Consider the following 12,633-nt stretch of genomic DNA (forward strand, 5'->3'; position numbering starts at 1 on the left):
TAAATCTTCGTTCCTCCACCACCGTGTCTGTTTTTTTACTCAACATGGCGAGGGGCTTTATGGCCAAACATCTCCACTTTAAGCTCTTCGGTCCAAAGGACATTGTTCCACAAGTTTTATGGCTTGTTCAGATGTATCTTGGGAACTAGCTGTTCTGCCATGTTCTTTTTAAAAACAAGACTTTCTCCAGGTAACCCTTCCAAACATGCCACAGTGCAGTCTAAACTACAACTTACTATCCCAGGGCTTAAAGAGAATCTCTCACCAGGTTTTCCCAATATAAAGTACAGCCACCACCTTTACGACCTCTTATAGAGTATTCTAGTAAGCTGTAAGTCAATGTAAGTCTGCGCTCCAGCGCATGCGTACTTCGCTCTGCCCAGCTTTACTTCCCAGTCATCGGTGCTCTTTGGCCTCTCCCGGCACATTACAGTACTTTGCTCTGCTCTCAACAGGGCAGAGCAAAATACGCCTACACAGAAGAGCGATTGGGGGACATTGTGATGAGGACGTAGGACGCGAGCAATGATGCAAGACAGGAGGATGGCGATTGCGACGAAAGAGGAGGTGCTGTAGGAAGTCCATTGGACTGGATCCTGTAAGTGTGATAACTTACAAACGCCATCGCTCGCACCGTACTTACCTTGCGCATGCGCACGTCTTCTTCCCCTAGCATCATTAATCAGTGTACACACCTGCCAATTGGTGGTTTGTGGGCAGGGTTCAGAGAGCAGCTAGATCTGCAGCAGAGGAAACTGTAATTTTATCAAAATGACAACAGCAGCCCAGTAAGTGACACATTGCTGGAATCAGGATCTCTGCCCTCAGATTGAGTAGCAAAATCCTGGTGACAGATTCTATTTGGTTTATTCCTAAGGGATAAAACGCTGTTCTGTTCATATGTTGGACCCACCTAAAATATTGTATATTTCTTGTGTTTTTAAAGAACCACAACACTCCACACAACTAGTAATTGTTATCATCACCATTTATTGTTTAACACTCTCTTCAAAAATAAAATAATAAAACATGCACGTTCGAGCCTTTCAAACCATTTCATTGATAAATACTTCAGAATTAAAAAAAAAACAAAAACTACAAAAAGTGGGAAACAATGACCTCTAATACCCACCCTGTGGTTTAGCAGACATTTTCATCACTAAGAGTGGCACACTCGTGCTTACACAGTCACCTACGTGCAGATCTGAGGGGGTTTTTTGTGTGTGGATACAGCTTTTTTTTTGGGAGCCACCTTTGTGTTACAGGAATGGAAGCACAAGTGAAAGAGTCGGCATCTACTGGGGAAATGCCGGAGACATTTAGGAACATAAAAGAGGCACAGCGTTGAGTTATTAGGCAGCGGAGGAGAAGTCAGAGGTGAATAGTGTCTTAATGCCAGTTTACAGCTGGAATCCAAAGCGCTGCACATATACAGACTAGAAGTGACGCTGACACATTTAACACCAGGGTGTCTGTATCATTCCTGCCTTCAGCAGAATATGTATGCCGTGTGTGGACGCCATAGTCTAGGCTGGCTCATGTGGTAACATGTATGTGCTCAGCACATGGCGGCACACATCACATAGCTGTACGCTGAATAAACCATCTCCCCATACACAGCCATGTCCAGCACGTGTTCTGTATGGGGAGAGGAGATTCTGCCAGAAATCTATGAAGGTCATGTATCGCCCCACAGAGAACATAATAATCAGGCATGGAAAGTCAAATTGTCCAGTCCTCCTCTCACACGACATGGGGTCGGGATGCCCCCATTCACATTACATGGCGGCCTGAACCTAGGGGGAGCAGACCTTAGTGGCCAAATAGTAACAGCAATAAATCAAAATGCAACAGAGGAATTAAGGTTTTGCCTCTACATTGGCTTTCTCCACTTCAGTGGTCTTCACTAATATTCTTATTAATGTAGCAAATTCATGTATCGGGAGATTCCTAGGTAGACCGAGTGCTCTATGAGGACATTCAGGTCCCCGCGGTTGCTCCCCATCAGAACTAAAAATGCCCATTTTGGTATTAGCGAGGGGTCGTTCCCAGAGCCGGACATGCGTCAGATTGCCTGTGTGCCGACAATCCCCTGTATATTACAATGACATTTCCCCAAATCTCATGGCAGCATGTATTTACTGGTGCTGTGGAAATGAAATCCACAGTATGTCAAATTATGCTTTTCAATTCATGGGGTGAAGTGTGTGGAACGGAATCCACATTTCCACAACTAAATCTGCAGAATTTTTTTTTATTTTCGGAGGACTTTCTGCTGTAAAGATATTGCACATAGGAGTATATAGTGTCTTGCTAAGGAAGAAATGAATGTGCTGAAAATGTCTGATCAGCAGGACTGTCAATGATGGACAGGCCCGGCCACTGACCGCTGCATACAGACACCAGGGATAACTGAGTAAAATACAAGTTCTACTGAATCTTTTCCAACAAGCCTGTGTATCATGCTGGCTCAATACCGGGCTGTTTCCAATAAATAAAATGCAAGTTTTACTAAACTTTTCACACAGAACGGCCCATCAGACTGATCAGCGCCTCCTGCTCTCCAACATCCTGCCTGCTGATCATCTTTCATTTTCAACACCATAGTTTCCCTTCAAAAATTATTCGGATTCCACTATGCAATAATTATATTCTGCTGCTTAAAGGGGTTGTCCATTACTCGGACAACTGCTTCTCAACTGCTATATTGCCCCTTTTAGAAACCCCAGCTTGTACGCGCCTCCATTCTAGTGATGACAGCTGTGGCTCTCCCAGGGCTTGCATGACTTTGTCACACCAGCCCTGCAGCCGCTAATGGGCTACGTCTCTCTTACTTCCCTTGGACATAGCACACACTCGGAAGTAGTGAGCGCTGCTGCAGCTTTCTGACCTCCTCCCAATGTCAGTTATGTCTGCGAAATAATAAGAGTGATGCGGCTGCTGATTGGCTGCAGGGCTCACATGACATAACATCACGGGGGCTATGGCAGACCAGGCGCACACATCACTAGAACCGTGCCAGAGGGGAGTATAGGCTGTAAGGTAAGGGGGAATAGAGCAATGGAAATGTTTCAATATCTGCTTGGGCTTAGTTGTTCTCCATCAAATCTGTAATGGGCACATTGCACAAAGTGGACTATTAGTCGCATAATCTGATAATACAAAGGAGTAAAAGCCAACTCTCTCCAGCACAACTTAAAATTCAGCAGTCTGCTGAGATGCCATGATTACATTATCGTCATTAGATAGTTACCGTGCGGTTCTGTTAATATAGCTTAATGTAATCTGAAGATTTCGGGCTCCATTGACATGGACACAGCGGGCGGTCACTGAATTAATCTGTAAAAACCTTGTTAGACTTGAAACTTACACCACAAGATAAAACACACAGAATTCATACATGTGCATACGAAAAAAATAAACCATGGTAACAACCCCTAACATGGTACACCCCAGATCCCTTGTCCCTAATTTCACCAGTCGCTGCAGAACCTGTAGGGGACTTTCCTCTCTGTGCAGCCACATGATGTGTTCCTGAACATGACACACAGTATTACATTACCAGCCTCCGTCTTACCATGTGATTCTCATCATCTGCAGCACAATACTCATCCGTATACCAGCTGATGTCAAGAGGTTCTTTGCCCAAGACACAAAAGTATTTTGTATAACGAAACATTATCTAATACAAGACACCACAGGGATCTGAGAAAAGAAAGATCTCCGTCCGTGAGGGGACACAGACAACGTTATCAAATCAGCCGAGTTGTGCATACTCCCCCAGCAACAGCTAGGTTAAAGGGGATATTCAGAATTTTGTTCCTTTCTACAAATGTAAGGAAATCTATACAATAAAACCTCAGCCCTACATTCCCCCACTGCTGTACCAATAATGCAGGGTACATACAGGCAGATCAGGGCGGAGGCCAGTGATGGCGGGCACTGATCACGGGCACGATTGCTGCACCAGAGTAAACAGACCACAGGGGGAATTAAGAACGGAGGCTTTATTCTTATATTCCTTATTATGTGAAAACACAGAAAATCCTGAACAACCCCTTTCAGACATGTAACGTTAAATACGGGAGGATGCAACAAAAAGAACATTGCCACTCCGAGTTGGCAGTAACTTATAAATGATGGCCGAGCGATCCTACTCAACCCGAAACACGGAAAATGATTCGCGGATTAGACGCCAGACAGACCTATATATGACATGCAGTGGCGAGGAAGCGATACTGAACACGGGCAAGCTACATAACGTTTCCATGAAAGTCACGTGTCTCCGGATCCCGGAGCCAGCAATCGCCTCTCTTCCCATTGGAAATGTGGCCATTTGCAGTAGAACAAGAAAATCAGAGACCTATAAGAAACATCCGGGGACTGTGTGTTATATTAGAGACCCAAGATTGTACTAACGCAGGAATGGGAGGTAATACACATTTCACGGTAGTTTTCTCCTACTATGATGGAAACAGTTTTTCATTGTTTTCCGATGCATCTAAGGAAGCAACTTTGGAACTTTTCTACATTGGAAATATGTTAGCATTTTGTGTCCTCAGTACTTCTAAATCTCAATGGCAGCAGACTGCAAATAAATCCTATGTAGCCACTTTCCTGCAGAATCAGACTACATGAGGCTTGTTTGTTGTCTGTTGCCATAGAAATGCATAGGAGCTGCAAACACAAAACGTGAATGGAGGAAAATGACAAACCACTCCAGCTATTTCACGTCTGACATTTATAACCATCTGTACCAGGAGTAGAAACTTACTGTAGAAATTGACAGCCATTTAGAAAATGACTCCCAACACGTCTATATGGATTTGTCCAGACCTGGTTAGGTGTATTTAATGGCGGTTGTCAAGACTCTTTACAAGAAAAAATAAATAATGGAATGAAATAAGTAATATTCATATTCCCCATGCCCTATTGCTCTCGTTACGACACTTTCCTGGTCTCTGGCATTCGTCCTGTACTGCCTGCTCCATCCACATAGACGTGTGCCTTCTGCATCGGCACTCATTGGTAAGGAGAGTATTACTTATTTTATTTTTTTTAAGTGGCCAGACAACTGCTTTATGTCACAGGAAACATTGCTAAAAGTGAATGAGCAGAATAGTGTGAGATGAAAATAGTTGCTTTCCCAATACATCACTGCCATTTATGTTTTATGTAATCAGAAACTCTCTAGTTCAGAGACTCTCGTAAATGATTTCTGGACGATATGTTCTCTGAAAATTAAAGCTCCTTCCTGAGAAGTGAAGAAATGGTAAAAAAAAAAAAAAAAAAACATATATAAAATAAAAAGATTACCAACGCCAAAAGAAAGAATACCACCTACGCCCCCGATAACTATGGAGGCCCTTTAGAAGTTCGCACTAATAAAACCAGGTCATGTTTCCTTTTAGTCATGATGCACTTGCTTGGACATTCCTCATTCTCCTGTCCTAAGAAGCACCTCTGGCTCCGAGAGGGAGCAGTAAAGAAAATATCCCATCTCGTCCACTTCATCTGCTTTAAGTTCAGAAAACAAGTTCACCTTGGGGTCCAAAGCGGAGGGTAAATTCCCAGTCTCTAGGTATCCAACAGTTTCTCGAAGTGCTTGGATGAAGCGGTCTGCTAATGCCCCCTGGGACCAGTCCTCCTCTTTTTCACAAACATGAAGCAGGATGTTGGTGAGATGGGAGGCTGTAAGATGGGACAGAGGTATATTGTATCGACATATCGCCTTCAGAATCTTTAGGCAGAGACCCCGGCAGCCTGAGTCTTGTTGATCTCTACCTATCAAAGCAGCAGTTTCGGCTCCGCGCTGGCTTAACCGCCACATGTTCCCATAACGTGGTAGTCTGTGAGCTTTGGCAACAGCGGCACGGTCCACAAAAGCAACTAATGGCAAGAAGTCTATAAAGAGCTTTCGATCATCATCATACTGAACCTCTAAGATGAGGCTTTCTGAGGGCACGACAGGCCTAATTACATAGCCCAACATGCTGCCAATGGCTGGCCAGTTAATAGAACCAGCTACCACTTTCTCAAAGGTGGCTACCACAGCCTTGGGACAAAGATACCCTCCTACCACACAGCGGTCCCAATAACTGGTCCCACGAGGAAAGTACTCAACATTCTCTCTACGCAGAAGGCAGAAGCCTGGAAGATTCAGGATGGTTTCTTCTCCAGGGACACACGACCATAAATTATTTTCCACAGAAAGAGGTACCATGAGCTGAATGTGATCCGCTCTAACAACCTGAAAATTAGAAACATAAAAAAAGGAATATAAAAGAACAACAGTTATCTAACATTAGAATTTTTTCTAATTAATCAGCTTTGAGTTTAAATGGAATCAGTCACCAGGATTTTGTTACCCCATCCGCGAGCAGCATGATGTAGGTGCAGGGACCCTGATTCCAGAGGTGTATCACTTAGGCTATGTGCACACATTGCGGATTTGGCTGTGGATCCACAGCGGATTGGCTGCCGTTTTCCATGCAGTTTACAGTACCATGTAAACCTATGGAAAACCAAATCCGCAGTGCACATGGTGCGGAAAATACTGCGAGGAAACGCTGCGTTGTATTTTCCGCAGCAAGTCAATTATTTGTGCAGATTCCACAGCGTTTTACACCTGCTCCTCAATCGGAATCCGCAGGTGTAAAACTGCAGGTGGAATCCGCACAAAAACCACAGGAAATCCGCAGAAATCTGCACACGAATCCGCAATGTGGGCACATAGCCTTATTGGGCTGCTTGCTGCAGTTTTTATAAAATCACTGTTGCAGATCAAGCAGTTCTCTGAATGTTGAGCCTTGTATAACCCCGCCCACACCACTGATTGGCAGCTTTATGCCTATGCACAGTGTACACAGAAAGCTGCCAATCAGTGGTGGGGGCGAGGTTATACAGAGCTCATGAACACGGAGGACTACATGGCAGCATGTTCACTAGTCCTTTAGTAATAATCTCCTCCTGAAAAGTGATTTAGATTGTGACAAATTCCCTTTACCAGTATTTAAAGGGAACCTGTCAGGAGCTATAGGGTCAGAAAACCAGTCACAGTGCTGGGGTAAGTAGTGATATACACGCTCAGTTCTTCCTGGCGGCAGATACAGGTTGCATTCCTGAGAAAATCCACTTTGATGCTTTATATAAATGTGGCTGTGAGTGTGCGGAAGGCTTAGGAGCTTACTGCATGCTGTGTGTATAAGGAGATCAATGTGTAAGCAGTGTGCACAAGGCTCACTCTTCTTGTACCTATGCAGGGAAGCAATTTGGATAAAACCGGCTCAGCCTGAGCTTCTGCCTATCCACATTTCTTTGGGTTTCTCCAGATTGCCTGCCATTTATAAGCCCCAGCCCATCACAAGCTCACCTGTAATTCTGTGCATGGAACGCATTTATGTTACATTAATAATAAAACTACAAATACATTTTGAGTGTATTAAAAAAAATAAAATTACATTGCTTTCACATCCCAGCAAAGAGATTCATTTTGATGCCTGTTCAGTATGAAATGTAGAAACACCAGGAAGGTTACCTGCAGATCGTCGTACAAGCTGCCGCTGAGGTGCATGTCTCGGAGGGGCATGTCTGGAAATTTGTTGTGTATGAAGTTGCGCAGTTCGGCACAGATGTCTATAGCAGCCTGCTTGGCGTGGCTCTGCTCTCCAGGAGGAATGGCCACATACTTCTTGTAGTAGGTGAAGAGCTTCTCCTGAAGTGATAATTTCAAGCGAGTCTTCATCAAATCAGACTTGGTCTTGCGACTTGGCGGTTTTGGCTGGATTGAATCTACAGAGGGAGAAGGGTTATCTATTCGTAAAGCACATCACTTATATTAAATGTACTAGATGCCGTAATCATATAAAATTTCCAATTAGAGTATTAGGCTACATAGACTGGATGGGTGTAAGGATCAATGAAACGCTTTGGTCTTTGTGCTGCCCAAGAACATAAATGGACAGTACACAAGAGTCATACGAATGTGACTTAAAACTGATGTCATATTTACAACACTGTAAATATAGGAGAAAGCAGATGACTCGGGGCGTCTTAGACATTAATGCCCAGTGCAAAACTTAGCTTTGAAAATGTTACTCCTAAAAGCTGATTTTTCTTTTTAATTTTTAAGTCTTTTATTTTTCCTCTTGTTGGCAAGGCACCAATGGATTTACACTTGAGGGAGACCCATCAGCTCCGACATAGCTTTGTGCAGCGCAAAAAAAAAATAAATTTGTATTCCACACGATACATCAACTCTCGAGCAGTTTTTTCTTTCGGGATCAGAGGCCAACACTCGTGACTTCAGCAGTGGGTTAGCCCAATTCAATGGGACTAGATCTGTATGAAAACGTTTCAAGTCTTCTTTGAATTTACAAAATTTGAGCGAATATATTATTTTATAAGCAAACAGACACCAATGCACAGAGTCAAACAACATCAAACATCTGTGCCCAACCAGGGAACTATATAAAATGTTCAGTGCACCAACATATGTAACCATATAAAGAGCAGATTTGCACAACAAAGAACAAAGTAGTGATTTAAAATATGTATAGATTTATTAACTCATAAATAAAACATTACTTTAACTCATATAAGAGAGGAGTAATTCAATGGTGAAAACTACCAGTGGTGGAACCACAGATCTGGTAATTAAACACAAGGGTAATATATCACATATCCACCCCAAACACTGTTACATGGAAAGCCAGAGTGGAGCCTCTGTATATAATAGGTATGTAGAGAAAGATGAAGGGGTAGAACAGAGATAACGATCGTAAAACTATTTACCTCAGACCTGCGGTGCCACACTCCTTTGTTCTTTGTTGTGCAAATCTGCTCTTTATATAATATTTTATTTTGTAGATCTTATTTAAGGAAAAATTAAGTGATTTTATCTTTCTGATTCTCTGATACGTACCAAAGTTGTGTGCACAGTGATGCCAAAAATACATATTGTGTCACACGAGTTTTCTATGGCTCTGACAACAAAGCTTCCATGTTAGTTTTACATGTATCTCGCTCTTGATATTCATGCAAAACGGGTTTGTGTCACACAGGATGTCTAATATCGGAGCACGAGGGTTCAGAGAGGGTTCCTCTTTTGTGCAGAAAAAGAGGAGTTTTTAATGTTATTTTTTTTTCATCTATTTTATCTTATTCCGATGATGGAAGATCGGCATGGAACAGCGATGACATGGAAGCGGTCCATTAGAACACTACTATCACATATTTCAGAACAATGCTCAATACAAGTATTAGGATGAAAATGACCATAATTACCCACCTTGCTCGAATACTGAAGCATCAGTCGGAAGTGTCTGCAGGCTGCGGCTCACAGACGTCTTCATATCTTTGTTCAACAAACGTGTGGATGAGCCCAGCCAACTTGGTTCTTCCCAGCTCCGCTTCCCGGACTGATTTGCTCGAGAAGGACTCGCAGGAGCACTGATAGCTCGATCATACATCTAAACACACAAAAGAAGATTGAGTCACCTACTGTGAAAACATACTGAAGGTGTAAAATAACTTGTCTGGTACTGGAGAACTAACAACCATTACCGATAAACATATAAACCACTCAACAAGGAACTAAAGAACACCTTAACTCAGCCAGGAGGGTTTATGCAGATTCAGCTGCAAATTATCTGAATAATGGGGGGAGGGAAGAGGTGGTCCTGTAAATATGGCAAGTGATGTATAATATTGGGGCGTATTGCTCACACTAATTATATTGGTGGTACCACCATTTGGCAGTAGGCTAGCATTAGTAAAAAGGGACCATTAATTGTAATAGTTTCCTTTTCCTGACTGGATACAAGTCACCGCAGCAGTAATCGCCCAAAATATTATGGCCCAGATTCATCAAAGTGACTTTGAATGCTGTAAAAATTTGCAAACTTTTAGCGCATCACAAGTAGCGCAAAAGAAAAATGTTGCACCTTTTCACCATTTCAGTGCCAATTTCGGCCAACTTTGCCAAAATGAGCGGAACATGACGATGCCCGCTCGTCAAATTCGATTGGAAGCTGTGGCATACCTTATACCACACATTTGACTCTGTTTTCTGACTGGGATAAGATTTGGGGCGAGGCATGTCTGACTTCAACATGCCCCCTCATCAAGACTGGCATGAACAATGCCGATCTTGATGAATCGGGGCCTGTGTTTTCATCTCTTCTACACATACCCGCTTCACCGCGAGAGTTGCTATTCCTAGCATTGCAGCTCCACCAACTCCGAGCACCAAGCGAGCGTTGGACAGGACAAAGTCTATGGCGGTACCGATGCCATTGTCATCTTTCTTCCCTTTCTTCTCTCCAGCCCCTGCCATATTACCTGTAAAAAGAGAAGAGATTGTAGTGGAACTAAAAAGAAGTGTTAGATGATTTCAGTAGAGAAACAATTTGTAAGGAAGTATTTTCAGTTGCTACTTTCCATAGTAAAGCATGCCAGATTGTGAGGCCATTATATGAGCTTTCTTCTTACAATGGTCATGCAATAAACAAGCTACACCAGGTAGAGGAAGCCAGTCCCTCGCTATTAAACAATAACCCATTACTCTGCTTGTGTAAATGTTTGACCCTGAAGTTCTCTGTTTCCAGCAAAGATACGAGCTGATATGAAACATTTACCTGTATTTGTGAGTAAAAAGTGGGCAAATCGCAGGGTTTACACCAACCCTCCCAGGTTGGTCCTCAGGAAAAACTGTCCTTTCTCCAGCTGTTTCTCTTTGTCTTCCTGCTTTGTGAGGCTCTGATTTTTTCTAAATTCTCTGCGCACATATGAAGCATAGTAGTCACGATCAGTAAATTGGAGCTGGCGCCCTTGGCGTAGAAGGGCACGGTACAGCGACAATACTGCCTCACGAGACCAGCCTGCCATTGCAGGTATAGGCAGAGAAGAGACGGACCAGCCAGTCTATGGAGAAAAGCAGAAAACAAAAAAAAAAAAAAAAAAACACGTTACTCTTAGATATTGGTCATGTCAAAGTACAAATAAAGTTACACAATTGTGCAAATGTTTTAGGCAGGTGTGGAAAAAATTACTGTGGAATAAAAATGCTTTTTAAAATAGAACCTGTTGCCTGCAGGCTCATTATTGTGCCGCTCTCCAGCCCTTCAGCGAAAAATCTGCCTTCTGTTACAGCCAATATTTCATATTTAGGCTCATCGGTCCAGAGCTCCTGCTGACATTTTTCTGCACCCCAGATTCTATATTTTTGTGCACAGTTAAATCAATTGGCCTTGTTTCCAAGTTGAAGGTATCCTTTTTGGCCACAATCCCTCCACGAAGACCACATTTCTCTGAACTATAGCTGGGTGTAGCTGGGTGCCATTGGCAGCTGCTGGTTTTGAGATAATGGCACTGCTGAAAATTTCCCCATTTCAAAGTAACAGCGATGTGTCTCATCTGCTGCACTAGGTTTTCTTGGCAGACCACCATGTTTAGGGTCCTCAACGTTGCCCAGTTCTTGCTGCTTTTTCAAAAAAGCTTGAACAAGACCCCAATCTGCTCTGAAATCTTTGAGAGATCACCTTGCTGATGCACTAGAACTACCTTGTGTCTTGTTGTTGTGCTCAGCTTATTCCATAAAGTATGACCTCTGACACTAAATGGTCTTCTACATCCTCCCCTTTGTAGCAGAGTTTGTGTACCTCACTCAGTTTTAAGCCTCATACACAGCAATTTATGTTTCAGTTAATTATTTTGTTTCAACCTTCATATGAAAATGATGATCATTATCACCTTGTAATTTGGCTAATCATACACCTGACTATAATTCTACAAAATATCGGACTTTGTGCAGCTGTTCCTAGAAGAATTAACCTTTTGAAGCTGCTATGAATGCAAATGGTGGCCACATTGAATAGTAATGCAATATAGATTTCTCTTTTGTTCAGTTATCTTTGTTAATTGATAAAAATAAACAATTCACTATTTTAAAGCATTTGTACACGGCAGCATTTCTTCCACATTGGCACTGTATTAAATATGTGCAGTATAGAGAGGTGTATGCGCCATGGCTTTGGCTGCACCCTGCATACGCGCAAGACGCTGCTGGAAGGGTCCTGCGATGAAAATGTATCACACAAGTAAACAAGCTCTCATATAGCCACAGTGAAAGAAAAAACAACATTCTCTTAGAAACCCAGGATGAAGAAACGTAAACCGACAGCAGTGGGAATAGATTAAAGGGAACCTGTCATGTTCAATAACTCAACCTGCAGATCTAGGGTTAATCTGCCGGCTAATAGTGTTAATTAAAAGATCTTAACCCTTTGCACATTCCGATTTTTCGTCTTTGTATTTTCAGCTGTTTCCCCTCCTTCCAAGAGCTATATTTTAGCCCACATTGCCGTTTCCAGGCTTGTTTTTTTATGAGGGACAACATTTCAGTTTGGAATGGCAACATTCATATTACAGCGTCATGCACTGAAAACGGAAAAAAAAAAGTTCCAAGTGGGCCGAAATGGTCAAAAAACTACGATTCCACTATTGTTTGTTTTATGGCTTTTCATTGTCCGCTGAAATCAGTCTGGCGGTATTATGATTCTCCAGGTCAGTATGGTTATGGCGACACCAAACGTGTATAGTTTGTATTTTTATATATTTTACCTATAAAAAATA

At 42.5% G+C, this 12,633-nt stretch overlaps 2 protein-coding genes across 2 annotated transcripts; both read right to left on the minus strand.

The window, feature by feature from the left end:
* Positions 1-970: 970 nt before the first annotated feature.
* Positions 971-10,336, minus strand: MIEF1 (mitochondrial elongation factor 1). Its single transcript, XM_069736997.1, has 4 exons — positions 10,193-10,336; positions 9,290-9,470; positions 7,538-7,791; positions 971-6,250 (listed from the first exon to the last, which is right to left on the minus strand). The coding sequence occupies exons 1-4, from the start codon at positions 10,334-10,336 to the stop codon at positions 5,438-5,440; spliced, it is 1,392 nt and encodes a 463-aa protein (XP_069593098.1). The 3' UTR covers positions 971-5,437.
* A 338-nt stretch (positions 10,337-10,674) lies between these two features.
* Positions 10,675-10,887, minus strand: MIURF (mitochondrial elongation factor 1 upstream open reading frame). Its single transcript, XM_069736998.1, has one exon. It carries the CDS (start codon positions 10,885-10,887, stop codon positions 10,675-10,677), a length of 213 nt encoding a protein of 70 aa, XP_069593099.1.
* Between the last annotated feature and the right edge of the window lie 1,746 nt (positions 10,888-12,633).

Source organism: Ranitomeya imitator, chromosome 8, assembly GCF_032444005.1.
Source record: "Ranitomeya imitator isolate aRanImi1 chromosome 8, aRanImi1.pri, whole genome shotgun sequence".
NCBI classification, from domain to species: domain Eukaryota; kingdom Metazoa; phylum Chordata; class Amphibia; order Anura; family Dendrobatidae; genus Ranitomeya; species Ranitomeya imitator.

Bases quoted from the DNA above. Each gene is read 5' to 3' on its own strand.
- MIEF1 (XM_069736997.1), bottom strand. From the start codon at position 10,336: ATGGCAGGGGCTGGAGAGAAGAAAGGGAAGAAAGATGACAATGGCATC. The intron at 9,471-10,192 runs GTATGTGTAGAA...TTGTGTGTTTAG, and splicing joins CAACTCTCGCGGTGAAGCGG to ATGTATGATCGAGCTATCAG. The intron at 7,792-9,289 runs GTGGGTAATTAT...CTCCCTCTGTAG, and splicing joins TGCTTCAGTATTCGAGCAAG to ATTCAATCCAGCCAAAACCG.
- MIURF (XM_069736998.1), bottom strand. From the start codon at position 10,887: ATGGCAGGCTGGTCTCGTGAGGCAGTATTGTCGCTGTACCGTGCCCTT.